Below are 23,658 nucleotides of genomic sequence, written 5' to 3'. Positions count from 1 at the left end.
TAATAATAATAATAATAATAATACCCAGCCCCGGTTTGGAATCCTGAAACACATTCAGTTCAAAACGAAAATACATATCAATAACACACATTGATCATGACTTCAAAGCCAAACTGGGCGTCAGACTGGTAGAATCTGACACAAGTTCATGAGTCCACACAGAATAACATATTTCTGGATCAAACATTAAAGTCCGCAGTGACAGAGCAGTGGAAGACTTTCAGTCAATAACAAACAATCACATGAAAAATAAAAAATAACACCATGAACGCTACAGAAACCCTGTCCTCTTCCTCACTTTGAACTAAATATCATTAACGCGTCCTGCATGATTTAGATCCGAACTGCAGGTCTGCTCATAGGGTCTGCTGCTGGTTGCAGCTTGTCTAAAATACCACCTTAACCCTACAAAATACCACCTTAACCACCCAACACTTTCACTTACAGTTAATGATGCTTCCAATTTGCTGCTGGGAAACTAACATTTATAATAAATTAAATTTAAAAACACTGATCCAGAACCAGGTCAAACTGAAGCTGCACAACATATTTAAAGAAAGTGATATTAACAACTTTGATAGCAATGCAGTTATCCACACAAGGGGACAAGTACTGCTAACAGTTGCTAGCGAGCAGATGATGTACATGTTGTAGTCAGCCAACCAACATCACTCCGCTTTCCTAGGGCGGGTCATGCCTTCGCCATCCCAGAAAAAGCAAATGTTGCTTCCGCTGTCACCATCTTGGCAGAGCCTGACGTCGACTAACTCCCAACTAATCCAAAAATGGGCAAAGAGGCATAACGTCAGTGGAGCTGAAGCGGGCCGAATGAAGCCTAATATGACGGCTGCCACCTGTCACTCAAAGCATGAACGCCCTTAATGATGCATAACTTAAAGTCTGGATTTAATTTAAACGGGTGAATTATATAAACATTTACCCCCCTCTGCTGTAAGGTTGGGCATTTTAACACCGGGGTGTAATGGGTAATGGCTGCCTTTTGGAGACAGACTCAAGTCGCCAGCACCAAAGGTTTGAAATACTTACGTTCCAGTTTATTATAGACCATAGTATCCTGTCATGTTACCATGGTTACAATGTCCCGAATGATGAATTAAATTAAAAAGTTTCACCTGCTCCTGTCTGAATAAGGCTTTTACCACCAGAATATAATGTGCACATTCTCAAAAATTAAAGCCCTGTTAAGGCCTCCTCATGCATCCTCATCAGGGTTTCCTCTCCCAGTGCTGCTTTGTTTAATGTGCTAATCCCGCTCTGCTAACTCCTCGCCTCAAGACACAGCTGTTTGAAGTGCTAATCATCCTCCGCTAGCTGCTAGCCTTTAGCAGCTAGTGTTTGAAGTGCTAATCCAGAAGTGATGATTATTAATGTGTTTCTGTCAGACAGCCTAGTCCAGCTGCTGACATGGCTGCACAACCTCTGAAAACCGGGTGTATGAATTTGTGTTGTTTCTCTGGAGAAGCGGTTCAGTTTCCATTTATAAGCAGAATCAAACAGACTTCAAATTATAATGTGTGTGTGTTCATGTGGGAATAAGCCATCTTTAAACAGTGAGAACAGTTTCCTCTTAACACCATGATGTTTCTTCTGTGTACACCACCTCCCATGCAAAAGTTATGATCTATGAAAACAAACTTGACAGGATTATTAAACACCTGACCAAACTCTGACACATGCGTACAAAAATCTTGGAGAGGTGGGGAATTGATGCCAGATTGTGTAATAAGTCCTCTCACATGTTTGATCTCACCTAATATCAAACATGAATTATAGATCAACGTTAACATTTTTTAAACAGCAGTGTTATGGAGTCATTTGGGGATAAGACAGTCTTTACATTTCAGTCAGTCTGGTTAATTCTTGTAAAAGTTCAGAAGCTGCAGCTTGATGTTAAAACTAAACCTATGAAAATATTCTATAATAAATAAGATAATAACTGTATTTTGTTCACATGCTGATGCAGTTTAGTTTTTTAATTTATTTTCTCTACTGTTCAGTTTTTGTTCCCCCACAGAGTACAATAGAGTTTTATTCAATCTCATGTGAGCAGTGAAGCTGCAGCAGTCACTTTAATGATGCAGTTATTTCTCAAGGACAGACACGGTCTCTGCTTCTTTACAAATTATGAGTGTGATGGAGACACTGAGGTGACGTCTCCAACAATGAGGCAATGTCTCCGCCGCAACAGACAGCCGTTTGTGTCTCTCAGTGACATCATGCAGGTGAAGCAGCTCTTAGTAGTAGCTAGTTCAGGGCCATATTTATAGAATTTTGAACATGATTCAATTGGTCATCATAACAGCTGCTGCTGATCACTTTTCTGTTGATTAAGTTTTTCAGCTCTAATAGACAATAACCAATTTCATCATCATTTGTAATTTTCTAATGACAAACATATATAAATAAAAGCAAGATTAAAAAGGAATCCAAAGCCCTTGTGTTGTACTGTGTTATGTTGTGTGTTGTAATTGTGTTGTGTACTACAGTCGTGTACAGGAGCCCTGTTTGTGGCCTCTGGGTGTTTTCCACTGGTCTCAGACCCGCCAACAACAGGAACACATTAAAGATTGATATGAAACACAGAAAGGAATATCTGAGCTGATTCGTGTCCGTTTTTTCTTCTGTTAGCAGACCTGAGATCAGGGTGACTCACAGCTGTCACATCAATATAGATGAGGCAAATATGTAATGTGTATTTATATTTACATTGTATGTATGACTGTTTATGTTTAACAGGGGAGCAGAACACAGAGCTGAAAGCCTGTTTTACATATTCAGATAGTCCCGTGACAACACGCTGTATCATCTGATTATTCTCCTAAAACATATTAGAGTGAACTTAAAGCGGGAACGAGATATCCTGTTTTATGCTTTAGTATTATGAGTAACAGCATGTCATTTCTTGTTTCTTTCATAATTTTTATGATTTTTTGTTTGTATGTTTCCATGCTGGATTGTTTGTGTTACGTTTCATTCTCCTCTTTTTCATGTTAAAGACAAAATCAAAACTGTTTTTTACATTTTAGATGATGTTTTTGTGTATTTTTATTTCATCTCATTTTGATGTGCTGAACATTCATTATTAAATCTGTGGTTATTATCGAGAACGTATGCAAAAAGTCATTTTCAGTATAAGTCAGACTCAGAGAAACTCTTTTGTTAGATTTATGGCATAAGTACCAATTACATCTTATGAATATTTTAAGCATAAGCAGTAAACATGGTTATGTTTGCGATGTTTTTCTGTTCTTCCTGATGTTTTTTCAGAAACAAAATCTCATTTCAGCTCCATCAGTATGGGCAGAATAACAAATAAACAAGTTCTCTGACTTCATTATGTTTCTCTGCTGGTGAATCCAAGCCTGCAGTTGGTACATATTCACTTTGTTAACAGCTAAAATAATGAATATATTAAGAATGAAAAGAACTTTGTAGTATTTGCAGCATCTCATCAGTAAATCAACTGTCGGGCTTCAGAGCAGAAAATAATCTTTATTTCTGTTGTCATGACAACAGGGAAGCAGCTGGCGGAGTGAGCAGGAGGTTTGTGGACAGAAAGAGGAACCCCTGCGGACAGCAACAGTCCTGTAACTCAACAAGTGGTCTGGAAAAACGCCTCATGTTGGTTTTCCCATGATGCTTCAGTGAAGCTCTGAAGCACAATCTAAAAACAAACATGGCTGCTGTGTCTCTGAGATGTTACAAACAACATCATGAATGTTTATTTCCAGAGGCGAGATACTGATCCAGGTTTCATCGGACAGTTTGTCATATTTCTACGTCTGATATTTCCAAGTGTTGTTGATATGTTTATCATTCCTGATTAACACATTCAAATCTTTATGTTTCAGAATTATAATTGGTTTGGTTTGAATTTATGTTATTAGAGTTGCTAAGTGTTCACACTGTTTATTTGCCTTTAAACTGGATAGTACTTTATCTGAATTAAATCTTCAATTATTGTCCTTTAAAATGAACAGTTAAAAAATCTTCAGACATTTTATCTTCCAACTTTTGTAAAAGATTTTTTATTTGACATTTCTAAAGCTGCATTATCTGTTTCTTTTTCTCTGGTTTGTGAATCTAATTCTAGCGAAGTGATGGAATTACAGTATAATATAAAGACAGGACACAGTTTTATTTCTTGGTTCGAAGATGCTTTGACACATTAGTTTGTACTCAGCTATGTAAACCCTGTACTGATTTGATTCTATATTTGATATTTAGCCCATTTTGCATTCTTATGTGTTAGTTCATTAGAGCTGAAAGGAAACTAATAAAACAATTTATCAAAAACACCAAACATTTTTTTGTTTCTCTGCTTTTCCCTGTGTTATATGATACTAAACTGAATATCACCTGTTGGTCAGAAAACACAAACTGTATGAAGACGTCACCTTTGTCTTTAGGCATTAATGTCTGTTTCTCACATTTTACAGAGCAAACGTTTAATCGAGTAAATAGTCTGCAGATAAACTAAAAATGAATTGTTAGTTGTAGCCCAGAACATCACAAAGCCACAAAACCGTCATTAAAAAAACAAAAACAAAATTCTCGTACCATCCCTGATCGATCTGAAGTCAACCATAACTTAAACTGTCTCAGTTCCCCCTCACCCAACATTCCTAATTTAGCCTTTAACATTTAGCCTATAGCCTTTAGCTCGGCCCTGTCATCTACAGCTTTACAGTAAATATGAACAGTAACAACAGGTTCATTGTGATAAACTACCTGAAATGTAATCTAATGACATCAAACACAATGTTATTACTTTCACATACAGAAGGAGCTTCTTCCATCGATAAATATGAAAAGAATAGTATTGAATTCAAATATTTTGTTCCTGGGAAAATAAAATAACGTGAACAGTAGCACAGAAGAATATAAGAGCAGAAAAAAGAGCAGAGTAGGTTCAAAAATATGTACACAGTAGAGCACAGCACAGTAGAACAGAATACAGTTAGAGTGGAGTACAGCAGTGTAGAGTAAAGTAGTGTAGAAAACAGTAGAATAGAGTCTGGTACCTGCAGGTTTTTCCTCCAGACGTTCACAGCAGCGAAGGCGAGTTGCATCTGTTTCCTTCGAGCGTCTTTGTGTCGTTTGTAAGCAATCTCGATGAAAATGAGGAAGATCCCGGCGACGATGCCCCCGGCAACCAGCATGAACACACCTGAGGAGGATAGCCACCATCTTAAAAATTCATCAAGAGCAACAGGTTTTAGACTTACACCAGTCTGTAGGTCCGTTTCCTACCTGCCATGTTCTCGAACGTAAGGGTAGCGGGGGCGTTGCTCCTGGAGTCACACTCCTGGTATCGAACCCACGTCTTGTCCAGGTCCTCCATGAAGCCATTCTCATGAGAGCTGAGGAGAGACAATGAAATGTACTGTGACTTCAACACACACCACGTACAACCACATTTAAACAAGTCGTTTATATGAGTTGTACAAGTATCAAATGTTGGTTATTAGAGGGGTACCAGCAAGGTATCAGTGGGGCACTAAGAAGGTATAAGAAGGTAATATCCATATCAGTAGGTAGATTAGTACATATAAATATACTGTATATAAATACATAAGTGGGTGTATCAAAATGTACCATGATAGAATCAGTGGGGTATATCAGATGGGCATCATTAGGGTATCTCTCTGTATCAGTGTATCGAAAGTGTGTCATGGGGTATCAGTCAGATAGATGAGTAGGTGGGGTATTGGTATGGTGTCAAAAGCCTATCCAATGGTATAAGTAGGATATCAGCAGGGTATCAAAAGAAAATCAAAGGGGTATCTGAAGGGAATCAGATGGGGTATTAGTATCATCATTCGGTTAGCAGCATATCAAAATGGTATCAGAAGGGTGTGGATAAGCTATTAGAAAGGCATCATTATATCAGCAGTGTGTCAGTAAGGTATCCATAAGGAATTATAAAGATATCAGATCCGTAGGTTTCAGTAGGGTTTCAGTAGAGTATGTGTCAGGTACCATACAGGTCATATGAGTGTGATTTTTACCTGAGAATAGCCAAAGAAACGTTCTGTTTCCACGGACTGTCTTTTCTCATTCCAATCCCAAATCCGGAGCGAAAGAAAAGCTCTCCTGTCGTCACCAGATCGCACTTCTGTGATGCCTCGAACTCCAACACAGCGCTGTCCCAGATGAAGGCATGAAGCTTACTGCAGGAGGGGGAGGGGGCATTAGGTATGAGTTAGAACGACGCACCAGTCTACAGTGCATTACACTGCTGACATACAAAGACTAACTAACTGTGTACTGTGCCTACTTGTCTCTGACGGCTTGGATAGCCTCAGCAGCGCTCTCGTAGTTGTGTTTCTCCATGTGCCGGTACATGGTGCTCAGCTCCACCTGCCGTCTAAAGTAGATATCCACCGAACTCTGCTTCACTGTGGCGTAGATGAACTTATCTGATGGGTTACGCAGCTAAAAACAACCAAGAGTACACCACAGAACACATGGTCAGGAAGCAGGTCACTGTCAGAGATTACAGTGTCCTGCGGGCCACTGTAGGTGTCTTACTGGGTGATTGCTCCTGGTGCATCTTTTTCATCCAGAAAAGCCAGTGCTTTTCTTTGCTATTCTTTTAATGAAGAAATACTCTCCAGTTGTGTCATAACTGATGCCATTGCAGCATCACTGCTAACCTCTTTCTGAACCGCCATTGTTGTTTGTCACACACACACACACCTATTCCACCACGAAGAATTTTTATCCCTGAGAATCATAAAACCTTTTTAACTCAATCATCGTTACTGCTATTTTTTTTTTTAAATATATAACTGTATTTTATAATTTCCTTGTAAAGCTCTTTGTTCATCACCTGTTGATGTTAAAAGTGCTCTATAAATCACTTTTACTCAATGAGAAAGGTAGAAAAAAGTCAGAAACTAATAGTTACAGAATAGGTGACTAATAGTGTCTCACCCTGGGGTCATTGATGCCAGTGATGCGCTCCTCAGGCCGGTCCAACACTAGGAAGGCTGCCAAGTTGGCAGTATATGATGCTACAATGATCATAGCGAAACCTGCCCACACCATACCCAGAATCCTCGCTGAGAAACTCCTGGGAGCTCCTGCACACAGGCACGCACACGCACACACACAAATTATCAGTGAAGTAGGAAGGACTGTTGGACAGGAAGTATGAGATCAGAGGAACACCAACCTTCTCCTATCCCAGAGTTCAACAGCACTCCCCATGAGAACCACATGGCAGAGGACAGGGTGAGGGCGTCTTCTTCTTCTTCTTCACTATTTACTTTAAACCTTCCAAACGGGCTGCAGAAGCACACATTATACAGAACATTTTATGTAACTGTTGTTGTAATTTATTGTATTCAAGGCCAGGCTCACAAGTGTTTTCAAACTGAAATTGCACAAAGATCACCACACCACAAAGATCTTCTTCAAACAATTTCAGTGCAAAATCTAGAAATGTATATTTTAAAGTAGGGCTGCACAATTATGGCCAACATGATCACAATCATTTATTACAATTATTCATAGATATTAGGGACAATATAATCTTTTATATTTACGGTGCATCTCCTAGAAGCAACACATGACTGACAGCTGAAGTCTTGGGGACCCATGAGATCTCGCAAATTCACGTAGAATAGAACCACAAAAACAACAACAGTTTGTTTCCATCCAGAGAAGTGTGCAGCCCTAGTCTAAAGTTGATATGAGGTCTGCTATACACATTAAGTGTGTATCTTTGAAATGTATTGAGTCTTTTGAGCTGAATTGAAAAATATTGTTGTGTCATATTGCACTTTCTTGTGTCGTATCGCATCATACTGTATTACATATTGTAACATCGTGTCATACCTTATTGTATTTTATTGTCTTGTACAGTGTGATTACTTGAACCTGTCTAACAGGTAACAATGCCACCACATGGACCAACTGACTGGGTCAACCCATACTGTATGTTCTGTACAGCCTTGTGTTGTAGTATTGTACTGTGATGTATTATATTATATTAAACCATGCTGTTACCTGAACCGGTCTAATAGGTAAAGCATCACTGCCACCACATGGACCGACAGACCGACTAACAGCCACAGTGTGCTCTGGAACGGCTGCATGAATGAATCCAGAGTGCTGCGAGGGATTTCCTAAACACACAAACACACATTTAATCATTGGGTATAATAATAATGAGCCTTAAAACACAAGTTGCAAAACACATCAGCTGATTCTGCTCCCAGTCTGTGGTGTTAGTTTGCACATTTCTGATATTGTGTAGGTTTGGTATTTGTACCTTATTGATAATCTTTATTATTGTTTTTATTTGCCTACTTTGTACTACAACTGCTGCACAATGACTTCCTTCTCGATAAATATAGTTTTATCGTATCAGCAGTTTTTTTTTTCTTTTTCTTCTTTTTTCCATTAACACCAAACCAATGAAATAGGTTAATTTAACACACAAATTAATCTGTGACAATACATCCACAAACTACAAGTTAATGTCATGTTCATTTCTCCCCCCTAACCAACAAAAACATATGTGAGAATTCGTAATCAAAGCCATTAAAGCATTTGACAACACTTGACTTGTATGTTAAAAAGAAATTGTCCTGACGTTGCCCTTGAGCAAGACAGTGATGTAGAACAAAGTTAGCATCTGTAGCTAAACACCATGTAACAACTGACGGCTCCACATCTGAACCTGGACTCAGACGAGTTGAGGGTCGATGGAAACTATCGACCGGACTGCAGTGGAGTCGATTGCTGGCTGTGAACTGGGTCAGTCTGATCTAAAACATCCCAAAATATCCTTCAGAGCAGCGGGGCAGAGACAGAAGCTGTGAGGAGGTTCAGGCATCAGCTCAGTTTGACTCCATCACATTGAGAATAACAGGTGCTTTCTCTTCTGCTGTTTGTTCAAATCTTTTTCCACTGCAGTACGTTTAAAACCTGAAACCTGGTTCTGATCAGAACCAGAACTTTAAAGATGTCGCGGGTTCATTCTACCCGGGATGATCAGATACTGAACTGAATGTTTTTTTCATCTTTTTCATGCGTGTTGGTGTCTGACACTCTGACAGCTCCACAAACGCTGATAAAGCCTGAGGTCTTCACTCTGTCTTTAAAGGGCCAGTTGTCCTGATCCACTGATGTAACAGTGAAATGATGCTTAATGATTTTGTGTTGTTGTCACATCTGCTTGACAAATAGCCAAACCTAGAATTGGATTTGGGGCATTTTCAAACCTGCATCGTTCAGTCCAGTGGAATTGGACTGTGGTTGTTTTTCCTCCTCACTACAACTGGTTTTCACCAATCTCACTGTTGTTACTCAGTACTCAGGTGAGCACTACAACAACCGGACAGAGACCATTCAGATAAAGTAGTCTCGGCCCAGTCCCAAACCAATTTCGGAGCGTTTGTCTGTAGTAGAAAAGAGACCCGATCTGAGAAAAACAGTTGTTGGTAGCCACTGTGACCCTGCCTGTTGGTTTGGGGACTACTGTTTTGAAGCTGTGAGTTTGGCATTTTGGCTGTCGCCATCTTGTTTTTTTGGAGCCAGAAATTACCATATTTGAACAAGAGGGTGGAGCTGGGGAGGAGCGAGGGGTGGATCTGACTCAGGACACTGTGCACGGCACAGTGGTAGCAACCTGTCATTCCAAAGGTAGCCCCGTCCTAAAGTGAAACCCTGTTTTATCATATATTTGAAAATAAATGGGTCCATAATTTGACATAATTTACATCTTTCTGTACTGAAGAAGATTACTAGTGATTAAGTCATTAATTCATTAGGAAAATATTTACTGAGTGAGAGGAAGGGTCATTTTATCATAGACTTTTATACAGTCAGACTTCTTACTGGCGCCAGTGGAGTCGCCCCCTGTTGGCAATTAGAAAGAAGGCAGGTTTGCTGTTACGCGAGGCCATGTTGCATTCACACTCTGAACAAATTGCATTGCCTTCTTAATATTAACACATCTGAGCAATGAGAGGAAAGAACATTTTCACCTTGTTGAAAGGGAAGCATTTTGGTCCGTTTGGATTTGTTTTTGTGGTGAAAAGAAACCAAACCATTTACGTAAACACGGTAACCAACTCATCCAGTGATTCAGTACAGATGAAACTCACTGTAGGTCTGAAACACCTCATGAGCTGAGCCCAAAGAGACAAGAACAGTGAAGCAGAGATACTGAACACAAGTTATGAAATAAGACTGGGCTGACCTTCTTGACGAGGATGGTTAGCCCCTGGTATTTAAAGGGTTTGGAAAACTCAATGTACTGAGCACGCTCGTTGTTGATGGTGAGGGGAGCGACGATCATGTCGGCCAGACCTCCCAAAAGCTCCCCCATCATTCCGTTCCACTCCTTCTTGTTACTGTTGTTCACCTGCAAGAGAAGGGCGTTTTGACGATAAGTTTCATCAAAACAATATTAAAATGTTTATTGTACTTGTTTTTCTATATCGTTTCTATCGCAATGTTGAAAAACCAGCAGCCGAACTGCGTTAAAGCAATTTATTTGTCATATATCCACACAAAAGTACACAAAAAAAGGCGTTTCCATGTGGTTATTTTCATATAGACTAATTATTTATTGAATTACCAGAAAACATGTTGACCTATATCAGGGGAGAACATTTTGGCCATCTAGTCCAGCTCAAAATAGAAAAAAAATTAAGTAAACATAATATAAGTTAACGTACTGTAGTAGACAGTTGTTGGCTTCCAAATGAAGGAAATGAGTAATGACAGTCAAAGAATCATTTTGATAAACTAAACAACTGAACCTCTAACAGCTGACAAATTCAAATCATCTTATTATAATAGTCCAGAATCAGCATCAGCTGCGGTTGACATATACCTTTTCATCTACCATAGTGTTCTATTTTATATACAATTTGATTTATACAAATGTAGCCTATATATCACAAATGTAAATATATAATGTAATTTAAATATTATATATTATATCCCCATTTTTTAACTTCTGCAGTAGTTTATGTGTTCTCATTTTTAGTTGTTGTGATTTTCTTTTTATACATATTTAATGAGCATTGCTGGAGGAGCCTGAGCGCAAAGTCTGCTTCTCTGTAATTGTTGTGCACATGACACTAAACAATAAAGACCTTGACACTTGAGGAGTTAGTGCTGAACTGAAATTTTCCTGTGATATTTTATCTTTCAGGAAAATTAAGCAGATTTACAAATAAATCTGTAAAGAGAAACAGGAGGAAGAGGAGGAGGCTCTAGAGACAGAGAGCAGACAGACTGGAGAGAATAAAGATGGAGGAGAGGAGGAGAGATTGTGTCATTCGGAGTAGCTAAGAGAGCAGCAGAGAGTGAGAGACAGACAGAGAGAGAGAGAGAGTGAGAGAAAGAGAGTAATGACTAAATGTCTCTCAGCCTCAGCAAGGTCAGAGTCAGGGACGGAGCTGTGGTTGCCATGGCAACAAGCCAGTGATGTGCTTGTGGTGAATCAGTAAACAGGTCAGAGAGAGAGTGAGAGAGAGAGAGAGAGAGAGAGAGAGAGAGAGAGAGAGATATAAAGCGACATCCTCGCCGGCTAAGTTTCCCCCAGATGTAATGTCATGTGAGGTATCTTTGTTTTATATATATATATATATATATATATATATATATATATAAAACAGCTGGTGGAGCTGATCCTTCAGGCGCTGTCATTAAACCACTTCAGAAGAAGAAGAGGACAGAACGAGATACCAGCAGTACTGAAGTGCTGTGAGTAGGCTACATCAGGAGTACTTAAGTCAGTAATATGCGAACAGATCAGAGAGAGAGTGAGTTAAATGTTAATAATGAAATTGTTGCTTTCCATCATTACTGCATTATTATTGCACTAACTATATAATCATGTTCAGGGGCAAGCAGAGTTTTAGTCACCAAATTTAGTCACTAGGTATTTGAAAACGCCTTCTAAGGTCTCTAATTGCTGCGTTTGAAATCCCATACTCTGCACTACATACTCAATATGTGTACTATCATTAAACACACTTTTGTGTAACTAAACAGTAGTATGTATTTTTTTCGGACGCACTGAGCTGTAATTACCACGCCCCTTCAAGAAAGTTTGAAGATCTGTAACCATGGATACCCGTGCCTTTTTTTACTGACCTCGCCAGATGATGCTTAAATTACTGGAAAAAGTAAGAAACTAGTCAAATAGTCGCAAAATCACTGATACAATCACTAGTAAAATTATTACAGCCGGATTAGCTGGAAGCTAAACTAACGTTATGTTACGTGCAGTGCCGTAAATCCTCGTAAAACAGGATTATCATCTGCGCATGACGGATCGTGCAGGCAGCATAGATCGGGTACCGACACAGGGCCCGGGTTCCCTCAACAGAAAAAACTTTACGATCAATAATGTTGTTTGTTTTACTAGAGACATTTCTGTGCTTTACTGATGTTCGATTCTAGTGTCTAGAGTCTTTCTCTCGACACACACACGCATGCAGGCACGCAGGCACGCACACACACACACACACACAGAAAGACTTACGCGCTCCTGAGTGCCAAATTTTCCATCAGCGACCAGGTGAACTTCGTAGGTGAAGTTCATGCTCATCGCCAGCTTGATGAGCAGGTCAATGCAGAAACCGTAGCAACACTGAGGGACGATGGGCTGACCTGGACACACACATACACACACACACACACACACACACACACAGACACAGACACACACACAAAGTAAAGAAGTGGTGTGCACAATTGTGTACACATACAGTATCAGTGTATCTTTGTGAGGTCCAATTTCAGTTCCTCACATCTTAAAAAGAATTTAATCTAAATTGTATTAAATGTGTTGTGGTGTGTGTGTGTGTGTGTGGTGTGTGTGTGTGTGTGGTGTGTGTGTGTGCGTGTGTGTGTGTGTGTTTACCTGGTGTGGTCCCGTTGGGTCCGGTACAGATCACCTTTTTGATTAAGACTCCGTTGACGGTGTACTCCTCTTTACATCCCATCAGTCTTTGTGGCTTCACGTAAACAAATGGCCCTGATGGATCGTTACAATCTAAACACACACACACCACACGCACACACACACCACACCCACACACACACACCCACACACACACACACACACACACACACACACACACTACACACACACACACACCACATTCATTTTTGCTTCAGCTGTACTTGTAGAAACTGGGAGTTTAACCCAGAGTTAGATTTTTTGAACTCTCCATTTTTTTTTTTGTAAAAATCTTAATTTGGAAAGTAACTAAAGTTGTTAGAAAAACGTGCCTCGACCACAACAATAATAAAGTTACTGTATGAACAGCAGGCCAGTTTTTTTCAGTCAAATTAAAAATATTCTGACTTGTGTGAATTTGCTTCCATTTACATCTTTGCATTGACTTTATATGCAATTGTGTTGACTATAAAATTTACTAATTCACCTTTACAGAAGTACCAGTAGTTTTAGTTATAACAATAAGAGTAGCATCTGCAGTACCTTCAGTTTAGTCGACATCTGGTATCCAACTGGTTTCTCTGTCTCTCCTCCAGGCCAGATGATCTTCCTCTGAGGGTTCATCACAACCTAAACACACACACACAGACACACATACACAAACACCACACACCACATACACAGGTTGTCATGTTGTTCCAGGTCTAACTGTGACAAGCTGACTAAATGACAGCATCAATACTGCATTTGTACATCAATAGTTAAAGAGGCAAGAGACTAACACACACGCACGCACGCACGCACGCACACAAACACACACACACACACACACTGGATATGTGCCGACATTACTTGACAAACCCTGTAAAACCCATAATGTTAGCTACTGAGTCATCACAGTGTTCTTGAATCAGTCGTCAGAGCTTCAGTGAGTCACAAACACAAAGTTGTTGATACTGTGAGAAACAAATTAACGTAATCTGGGTAACGGGGTGGAAATATCTTGATTTTCAACAACACTGGATCCTACATTTCCCATAATGCACCTAGATAGTGTCTTTGATCAGAGGCGCCCTGTCTAGTAACCAGCCATATATTTTTGTCTTGTACTGTTGTATTACTATTATTACCACCAGGAAACTGATATGTATGAGGTGGGCTAGTGGAATTGGCCTTTACACCAGATGTATAACCAGGTGTGTAACCAGGTGAACCCAGGAGTCTAAGACTTTAGTTATGCCTTCCATAGCTTAGCAACAGGAAAAATGTATAGATATTTAGCTCACAGAACCCTTCAGCCTAGACAGCCAGGTATATCCAAGTCTAAACAGGTGTACTGTACCTGTGATCCGTTGAAGACTCCAACCTGGACGAGGCGACTTGGCTTCTGTTGCCAGTTCAGGATGCTGTAGGTTGCGAAGCGTCGGTCACCGTCGTCGTTAAACTCGATCCGTCCAGTCAGACCGTCAGGGTACTTGGATGACATCAGCACTCTGGGGAGCCAATCAGAGAGCAGGAGCATCAGGATGGAGACCGTAATAAATTTGGTTTAATTTTGGTTCATAATGGTTTTAGTTTTAATTTAAAGACAAGGACTTAAAGTATGAACAGACTGCCTGTGAAACTGGACAACATAAACAACAATGGTCTAACTGGACTTGATGGTCTATGTAGGTCACACAGAGGAAAGGAGGAGTGACAGGGATGTTTGTTATCCCAGTTATGTCCATCTAACTTGCAGCTGAATCTAGATCAGATCAGTGAAGTGTCTCAGTTTTATCTCCAGCTGAAGCTGGTGGAGAGGATTCCATCCTGATCTCACTGGACAGCAGCGACAGTCTTTTCTACAGACCCGGTCCTGAGAGACCGGAGACTGATTATAGTCCAACACTATCACTGACTAAGACTGCAGTGATCCTCTATTCTGAATGTATCTATTTAAATGAAAATAAATCACCATAATTAGCTTAATTCTAGCATTTCCTGAAAAACGCATTTTGGCGGTCATAGGAAGTGGTTTTAAAGATTAAGTAAAATTATAATGATATATTTTTCTGTCAAATATGACAAAAAATAATCTGTGAGAATTTGAGTTATGAGTATATTTCAGAATTTTCTATTTCCTCTTCCTAAACTCTCGAGTTGATACAGAGATGTATCCCATCTGACCACCTTACCCCATCATATAAAACTGCATTTGATTTTACTATCTTGTGGGTCAAAGCAGCCAGCAGAGTAATATTACACAGTATGACTGGATTAACCGTAGCTGCTTACTTCTGAAATTTGCATTGACTACATTTTCAATAATACGATTTCCAATACCTAATCCACCAAAATGAACAATGAATGAACATCACAGTCCCCATATTAACAACTTTATTCATTAGTAAAGACTGTCTGATGTTGCCTCGTCTGTTTTCATTGTAATGCAAGACACTTTCCAGTACGTTTTTTCAGTCCATAACAGTCAGAATTAACAATTGTTGTTCTAATTAAACATAAATTAAATTTGATACATGCACCATGTTTGAATAATACCAGCTCAAATATGAAGGAATTCAAGACAGATTTAGACCTTGTCCAAGGAAGGACTTTAAACCTCACCTTGAGCCCATCATTGTCAGTTAATATTGTTCTTCAATAATCAATATCTCGATATTTCTAAGCCCAGTTATAATAAAATGAATTACAAAAAACGCCTTGCCATATAGAAAACCTGAGGGTTTTAGGGACAGTTTTGTAACGTGTGTTTGGATGTCAGTTGGCAAAAGAAAGGCCAGGTCTCTGCTGTCTCTATTTAATAAAGACAAAACTGCTTTAAAAATAATGTGCAGTGCAGACCAAACAGCTCGCTTAGCCACAGCCACTTTCAAGCAATCAAACCAAATTTGTCTCCAGATTATAGAGATTATACTCTGCATACCTTTCCCATTTAATTCAGAAATACATCACATTACAGTCTAATTAATACTAGTATATTATATATAGTCTCTTAGCATAATGAAGACATATTCTTTCACAAATTTTTACAAAATAATTTATAAAAAGGAACCCAATGTTAAGATGCAATTTAGAATGAAAAACCGACTGAAACAGAGAACTGAAGTCGGCAGAAGAAGATACTGAGTTTAAATTTGATGACATCATAAATGCTGAATGGGGTTGACCTCTGACCTCTGTCGGTGGCAGTACTGACCGTTTAAAGAGTGGTCCTGTCCTCCAGATGTTGGTGTTTCCCACGCAGCCCCGCGGAGGCTCCGTGATGTTCTCCTTCTCAAACAGCTCTTGCAGAGACTGAGCCACCACCGCCACAGCGTCTGCTATGTGAGCCGACTCGTTTTTACCGTTAATCAGCTGGAGGCCCAGCAGGCCTGCGCCACACGCAACACGCATAAACATAACACACACACACACGCACACACACACACAGAAGAAAAAGGTTACACACGCACACAGCTGGAAGCTAATTAGACTGCAGACTGAAAACTGCCCTCATTCATACAGTTAATTAAAAACTCACGCATACTTTAATTAATTTTACAAATGTAACCAAAGGAGTGCTTCAGTGTAATTCAAACAAACACACTTTCTCAGGGTTTCAGGCATCAGGTCAGTGTTCAGTACCACCAAACTGCATGCTGGGAGTTCACTCTGAGAATAACAGCCATTTGTCTCTCAGAACAGAAAAAAGCCGCACTGAGACATTATAAACGGTGTCTGGTGTTTTCCTTCAGCAGAAACTAATCACACTGCGACGAAAAGTGTTTACATCTGCCCTCCAGCTGACTGACAACAGCTGACTAACATTTTTAGCATTCCCCAAAGAAACGACTAGGAACATCAACATTTACTATTACTAAACACTGAAAACAGCTGGCTAACACTGTTACATTAGTAGCTTACTATTCTAAGTGAAGTTTTTTTTATAAATGTCTACTGGGCGGAGATTTATTTCTAACTTTACCTCTAACTCACACCAAATGTATAATCTCCAATCTTAATGTAAACATAACCATTATGAACATTAAGCAAACATGTAGCCTAACCATCTCCAGACTCAAATGGTAACAGAGATTTTACATTAATTGAACATTACCGCTTGCTGTGCCAATCACACCTCTTTTGGCAGTACAATGATAACATCCATCCCACTAAAGGGTGTAACAAGCTACTGTTTCTCCTTTTGGTGAGTTAACTTCCTCCCTGAAACTGTTCTTAACTGAAGCAAATGAGCGCTACTGAATAATTCCAGATCACAATAAACTTAAAACTTACTCCGTTAATCAGAAAAACACAATCAGCTTACTTTACTGAATGTTACTAAACAGAGCTGGTTATTCCAATTAAACACTGATGGTCACAGCCCACTGGTTTATCAAATTAAACTTAATGTGATCCACTAGAGCAGAGCATATTATTTCTAATGAGGAATGCAACAGTGTTAACAGACTGCTGTTCAGTTAGCTGAAGCACCAAATGCAGAAACTTTTTCCTCATAATGTGAAAAGTGTCTGGTGAAGAAAAACAACATCAAAATCCATAATGTCACAGTAATGCTTATAGGTTTCTTTTTGAGGAGTTGTTTCAGGAACAACATCAGCCAAATCCTAACCTTACACATGCAGGAGTGGACCCCATAACTGGAACACAAACTACGTCTGAGAAGATTCAGTTTTTGTTAGTTAGTGGTAAATCTGTGATGCTGTAGAGTTGTTGTAGTATTGGGTTAGACTTCAGCTAAAGGTGTTCACGTTATTCTGTACATCATGTATAAAATCCAACATAGAAAAGCCTTTAAAAAAACCTGCAAAGAAGGTTGAAGGTTGAGTCTAACCATTCTCGCCTTACTATCTTAAATCTACCGGAGCCACCGCCTGGTTTTTGCATGAATAACAGCCAACCATAAAGATAATGAATGAATAAATGAATATCTCAGAAACACAGTCTCCAAGCTCCAGCAATGTTGATTGTTTGTTTTTTACGAGGACGAGAGACTTTGTGTTTGAGGTAGATTTATAATGCTTATGATGATATAATGTTTTATAATGTTTATGTTTATCTGTTTATACCAACAATAAAGGGCCTGATGAACTGACTAACTGGCTGGATGTGCACTCCTATGTGTCCCAACATTAATGTACACACGGTACAGTGTGCACCTATAGTCTGTCAGGGGCATGGACATGTGACGGAAATAAGTGAAGTGGACTTTGCAAAGTTGTGTCTTGTTGTCAGAAAATGATATTTTTGAAACAACTTCCTGAAGGAATGAATGAATCTTTTCATTCAACCGGGTGAGGATTTGTCTATGTAGAACCTAAATGAGCTGCAGCCCTGAAACACGATCTTCTCATTTGTTCTTGTCATCTCTCTGGGTAATAAATGAAATATTGTTAACACTCAAACTGGTAGGCTAATGTCACAATAAAAAGGCTTTTTTTTAAACAGTTTCCTTAAAAAGAAACCTCAAAGTTCTCCATCAAAGACAAAACAGCTGAGGATTATTTTCAGAGTGCAGTCTTGCTACACTTTTAAGAATATGATGTATAATTTTTTGACACATCTGGAGTTAGGGAGAGAAAGGGATGTGTAGAAAAATGACACATCATTTTTAAGAGTGCAGCAGCTGGCTGGTGAGAATGTTTTCTGAAACAAAAAAGCCATGGCAACAGAGCGGGGAGCCGATTACCCAGCAGCCAGAGAGACGGGCGAAATTTTCAACATGTACAGGACAAGGTTGAAATCTCATATTAATTTACAGGAAGTATGCAGACCAGAGGCAGATTGAATTTTAGGATCATGGAGGATTTTATGGTGCCCAAATGTATGTGGATGGCTGACCATATGTGACAGTGTAAAATGTTTACTGCTCTAAAAGCCTCTATTGTGCTGGTTTCAGTCTCTCCACCAGATGTTGAACCTGCTGCATTCAGACAGCAGATCATGTGAGCTCCAACACTGATGTTGGTGACCATGTGTGGCTTACAGTCGGTTGTCCAGTTCATCCAAATGGGGTTGGAGGTAGTTGAGGTCAGGACTTTGTGCAGATCAGCCAAGTTTTTTCACAGCAAACAGGGAAAACCAGTTCTATATGGAGCTGCTTTGTGTAAAGGTGGACCCTGACCAAAAGTAGAGGGGTATCCACATACATTTGGCCAGATAGTGTAGTTCTGTTTACATCCCGTATCCATCTGGCTGACTGAGTAATCAGCTGACTCGTTAAAACCCCGCCCCCTCCCTGGCAGATGCACCCACGGCGGGTTGCAGTGGGTGGAGCCTCATTCGGCCAATGGCAAAGGGCAAAGCATCAAGCAGGAAACAGGAAGCAGCGGCGGCATCTTACCAGTTTGTTCAGACACACGTCATGGTAACCATAGCGACACTAGCTGTGTACTAACCCCCCCCACACACATGGAACCTGAATAAAGCTCACCCGACCACCCCTCCCCTCCCCTCCCGTTCCCATAGCAGCACATGTTATAGTCTACTGTGAGAACGGGCCCACGGGCGGGCGGACGACACACACTATAGAAAATGAAACAAACAAAAAGATGTTAGACACATTTAAAGCCACACAATTACAATGAGCCAGAAAAGAAAACAGTGGTTAGGAACCTTTAAACATGTTTTTTTTTCTTATTTTTTATGTTTAAACGTTCAACCAGCAGTTAGAAGAAACCAGAGAGAGAAACACACCAGGATGCTGAAAAGCTAACTGACTGATGAGGATGAGCTTCCTTCATCAGAGACCTACAGCACTATCAGACAGGCAGAGAGAGAGAGAAAGCAGCCATATTTCCATCCAATTGCTTTGTAATCATGATAAAAAAGATTTGATTAGTGTATCAGTAGTCTCTCATCTGAGGTTGTTTTTTGAGTAAACAGCTAATGCTCGCGACCAGATTAATAATGCTTTAAAACTATTTACTGTAACAAAGCTTGAGTGAGCCATCATCCTCAAAAACCTTTTAATCAGTTACTTATCTAGTGACCAATAATCCCATTGATGATGGGGGGGACAAACCCGCCAATCAGAAATACAAATTTATTGAGGTCAGTATAGATGTCTGTTTTCTCAAATTCAATTATTCTTTGGATAATGATAATTCATCTACAAAATATAATTAATGTTCTTACTGAACTCTTTTTCTGTTATCAAAATGTCTCATTCAGAATTGAATTCCATCACCACCTACAAGTGACTGCTCAGAATCCATTAGTTTTTAGATAGATTTTTATTGATTTTAAGATCATTTAGATTTAGATAGATACATTGAAAATGAACTGTGGTGATGGAATACAATACATAGTTTGTATCCATTACCCATTAAACAGGCTTTAATCCATCACTCAGAAATAAAATACAAAATAATAAGTCTTCTTATTCCTTTCTTTCAATTGATCTCTGCCTTGACTATGACTTCTGGAAACACATTCTAACATTAAGTAAACAACCATAAAAAAGTGCTCATACATATGCCCACGTAATTACCCAGCTATACTGCTGAAAATCAGATTCTGTGGACATCTGTGGAGAAAAACTCTTGTGTTGCGTAGTCTGTGCTCTTGTAGTTTTATAGTTTTTTTAATTACTGTGAGTGTCTGCAGCTAATTTTCCTCTTTACTTTTCCAAACTGAAATTGTTTTTTATCTGTGCTCATTGCAAAGGGAGCTTTTATTGTGAACTGTGTCAGCATGAATCAAATCTTTTTGTGAAGTGACATGTCATCCTGACATGTCTGAAGTCAGTTCAGTTTCAAAACCTTAAAAAATAGAAACATAGCCAACAAAAGTCTAACAACTACGCCTGAGGACTTTGATCTTGAGCCGGTGACAGGTTTATTTTTTGATGAGCTGCTGCGTCCTGTGATTCAATGTGTGATGCCTAATATCACAGCTTCATTATGATGAACTGCCTGGTGACGCCTGTTTTATTCACTTAAGTGTCACTAATAGAAAACGCCTGCTTTAACTTTAATTTTACTTCTTGCAGTTAAGAATGATCTTGACAGTTGGATGGAAGCAATGCTGATAGATAGAGACTGAGAGAAACGCCCAGAGGAGTAAGTAGAGAGGGGAGGAAGAGGAGGAAGAGGTTGATGTACCATCTGGAGCTTCATTCAGAGCTTTGCCGGTCATCTCTCTCTCTCCAACCAGCCAGACGTAACCAGACCCGGTCATGTTGAGCTGACGGGCTGCTTTATACACTGCTGCAGCTTCGTCCTCACTGCAAGCACACAAAAGGCAAACAGATTTGTTGCTATTGTGGATGTCATTCACAGTACAATGGTACACAATTATATAGTACCTCCTAGTAACAATTATGTACATCCTAACAGTCCTCAGAATTAGCATGACAAACACCTAATAGCTTACACTGAGCAACCATCTTACACCCGGAAAACCGCTACAAATACCCAACCCTCCACCAGGCTACACCCTAACAACCCCCAAATCATCATAGCAACCACATAACAACACTACTGCAAACACTCCACAACATACTAGCAACCACTCTCATCCACCTAGCAACACCCCGACAATCAACCAATAGAAACTACCCAGCCACCTTGCAGCACAGAAGCAATTACTACTAACACCAAAGCAACACCCCTCTCAATTTTACTTTTTCTCCACCGTTACCTACACCCAAACTCAGGGTATCACTATGCTGAGCATCAATCCAATACCAGTGCTATTTTCCCTACATTTAAAGCTCTCTGTGAGGAACTGATTAAGGTCATTCTTAATCTGGTCAATACCAAATCTGCTAAATCAGTATGAGTGCTGATATCAATCCAGCAGATCAACACTCAAGCAACTGCACAAAAACACAAAAGCACACCTCACCTAAGAGCAACACAACAGGAGAATAGCAATTACACCAAATACTTGACCTGGTAACAAGTAATGCCATAGAAAAACCACCTAGCAACCACCCAAAACACTCTTCTTATTATACAAACCTGGCAGAGAGAATGATGACTCGGGCCTCCAGGTCTTTGGCCTCCAGCAGCAGAGCCGTCAGGTTAGTGTCTGGGCTGAAGAGCAGCACCTTCTCTGCCTGAAGGACCACCGCGCAGGGCGACAGGTGGCAACGCAGGGCGACAGGTCACATTGAAGGACATTGAGAAACACGGCAGAACAAAACACCACAGAACACATCATAGGACACGCATTATTAGATGTGAACCATCAAATTCCCATCCCTGTCCCACCCCTGCTCCCATGAACCCGCCTCAACCATGCTCCCTCTCACCCATGCTACCACGGGAAGAGGGGGGCAGGGCCAAGAAAATGGAGACAAAGTGTTCAAGATCTGCTGAACTGAAAGAAAACTCAAAGTTGAAGCTTGATTACAAAGAAGGAAGGGCAAAAAGTTGTGCATGGTGTGGTGGCACATGCAAACTGAGGCGCTTTCAAGATTCCAACCAACCAACCAATCAGGGACGTGCATGTTAGAGAGTGCTGATGCAACCGCAAATAAAAAAAAAAAGAGTTTGAGTAGAGAGAAGGAAAAGGAAAAGGGGGAAGAGGGAGGTGGGGAGCACAGGAGCAGGAGAAGGGGGAGGAGGAGAGTTCATTTCCCAAAAGAAAAAGAAAAGGAGGTTTGATGTTGCAGAGTAGTGAGAGGATCCTTGTGGGCGGTGTTCCTTAGATCTGCAGACAGAGCCAAGCCTCAGCCTGGCTGCATGCAACCCTTCACATGGAAAAATAACTCAGGGGGGAGGAAGAGGAAGGGGGAGTGGAGGAAGAGGAAGGGTGTCTCTCCTGCAAGTGTGAACCCATCCCCGTGTGCAGTAATCATGAAAAATCAAAAGAACGTAAAGAGATGGTGGAGAAAAAAGACGAGCCACCAGGATAAGAGTCTATCTCTGGATCGGATTCTGGGGGGGCGGGGCGGACTGGTGTTTGGCTACTACCGGACGATCTCAGAGATTGGTTGGGCGGCGTGCATCATTTGACCATGCAAGTTTATACCTTGGGTGTTCTCCTGAAGTCAAAGTTCTGTTGGTCGAGGTTTTCATAGTTCCTGTTTTTAGTCTGATGAGTAATGTGCACAGAGGAAATATGCAGACACAGAAGAAGATTATAGACAGTCAGAAGAAATGAGGGCCAGTAAAGCATCCAACAAATGATTCAAGTCTGACGGGATGCTGGAGTACGCAAACACATCACAGGCTGTCCACTTGCCTGTCCACCTGTCTGTCCACCCATCTGTAAATTAACTGTTCTTACATAGCCCCTTTCTAGTCCTAACGACTACTCAAAGCATTTATACACAGTACAGGAGCCATTCACCATTCACACACATTCATACACTGTGACCGAAGCTGCCGTACAAGGAGCCACCTGCTCATCAGATAAAAACTCACGCACATTTACGCTCCAATCGGGGGCAACTTGGGGTTCAGTGTCTTGCCCAAGGACACTATGACATGGAGGGCCAGGGATCAAAACCACCAATCTTCCAATTGGTAGGCAACTGCTCTATCCCTGAGCCACAGCAGCCCCATGGTGGACAGATGGGTGTCCAGTCCACCCGTCAGTCCACCTGCCTGTCAACCCGTCTTAACCCGGCTTAGTTTGACTCAACACGGGAAACCTCACCTGGCCTGGACACGGAAAGGATTGACAGATTGATAGCTCTTTGCCTGAAAACCGATCTCTCCACCTGCCTGTCCACCTGCCTGTCA

The 23,658-nt window shown here is 40.4% G+C and overlaps 1 protein-coding gene across 1 annotated transcript in view; it reads right to left on the bottom strand.

Annotated features, from left to right (window-relative positions):
• grin1b (glutamate receptor, ionotropic, N-methyl D-aspartate 1b) overlaps window positions 1-23,658 on the bottom strand; it is a gene marked incomplete at its 5' end in the record, with an annotated part of 59,172 nt that overhangs the window by 6,384 nt on the left and 29,130 nt on the right. Inside the window, 17 exon segments of the mRNA XM_032516580.1 lie at window positions 5,046-5,191; window positions 5,275-5,384; window positions 6,033-6,194; window positions 6,302-6,459; window positions 6,961-7,109; window positions 7,202-7,314; window positions 8,038-8,156; window positions 10,238-10,402; window positions 12,539-12,666; window positions 12,920-13,033; window positions 13,036-13,051; window positions 13,502-13,588; window positions 14,301-14,451; window positions 16,158-16,332; window positions 21,067-21,188; window positions 21,928-22,025; window positions 22,943-23,005. Coding sequence (XP_032372471.1) covers window positions 5,046-5,191; window positions 5,275-5,384; window positions 6,033-6,194; window positions 6,302-6,459; window positions 6,961-7,109; window positions 7,202-7,314; window positions 8,038-8,156; window positions 10,238-10,402; window positions 12,539-12,666; window positions 12,920-13,033; window positions 13,036-13,051; window positions 13,502-13,588; window positions 14,301-14,451; window positions 16,158-16,332; window positions 21,067-21,188; window positions 21,928-22,025; window positions 22,943-23,005 — 2,076 coding nt within the window.

Source organism: Etheostoma spectabile, chromosome 5 (genome assembly GCF_008692095.1).
Source record: "Etheostoma spectabile isolate EspeVRDwgs_2016 chromosome 5, UIUC_Espe_1.0, whole genome shotgun sequence".
Taxonomy (NCBI): Eukaryota; Metazoa; Chordata; class Actinopteri; order Perciformes; family Percidae; genus Etheostoma; species Etheostoma spectabile.
Note: the sequence above shows the minus strand (reverse complement) of the source record. Positions and strands in the feature narration are given on the sequence as shown.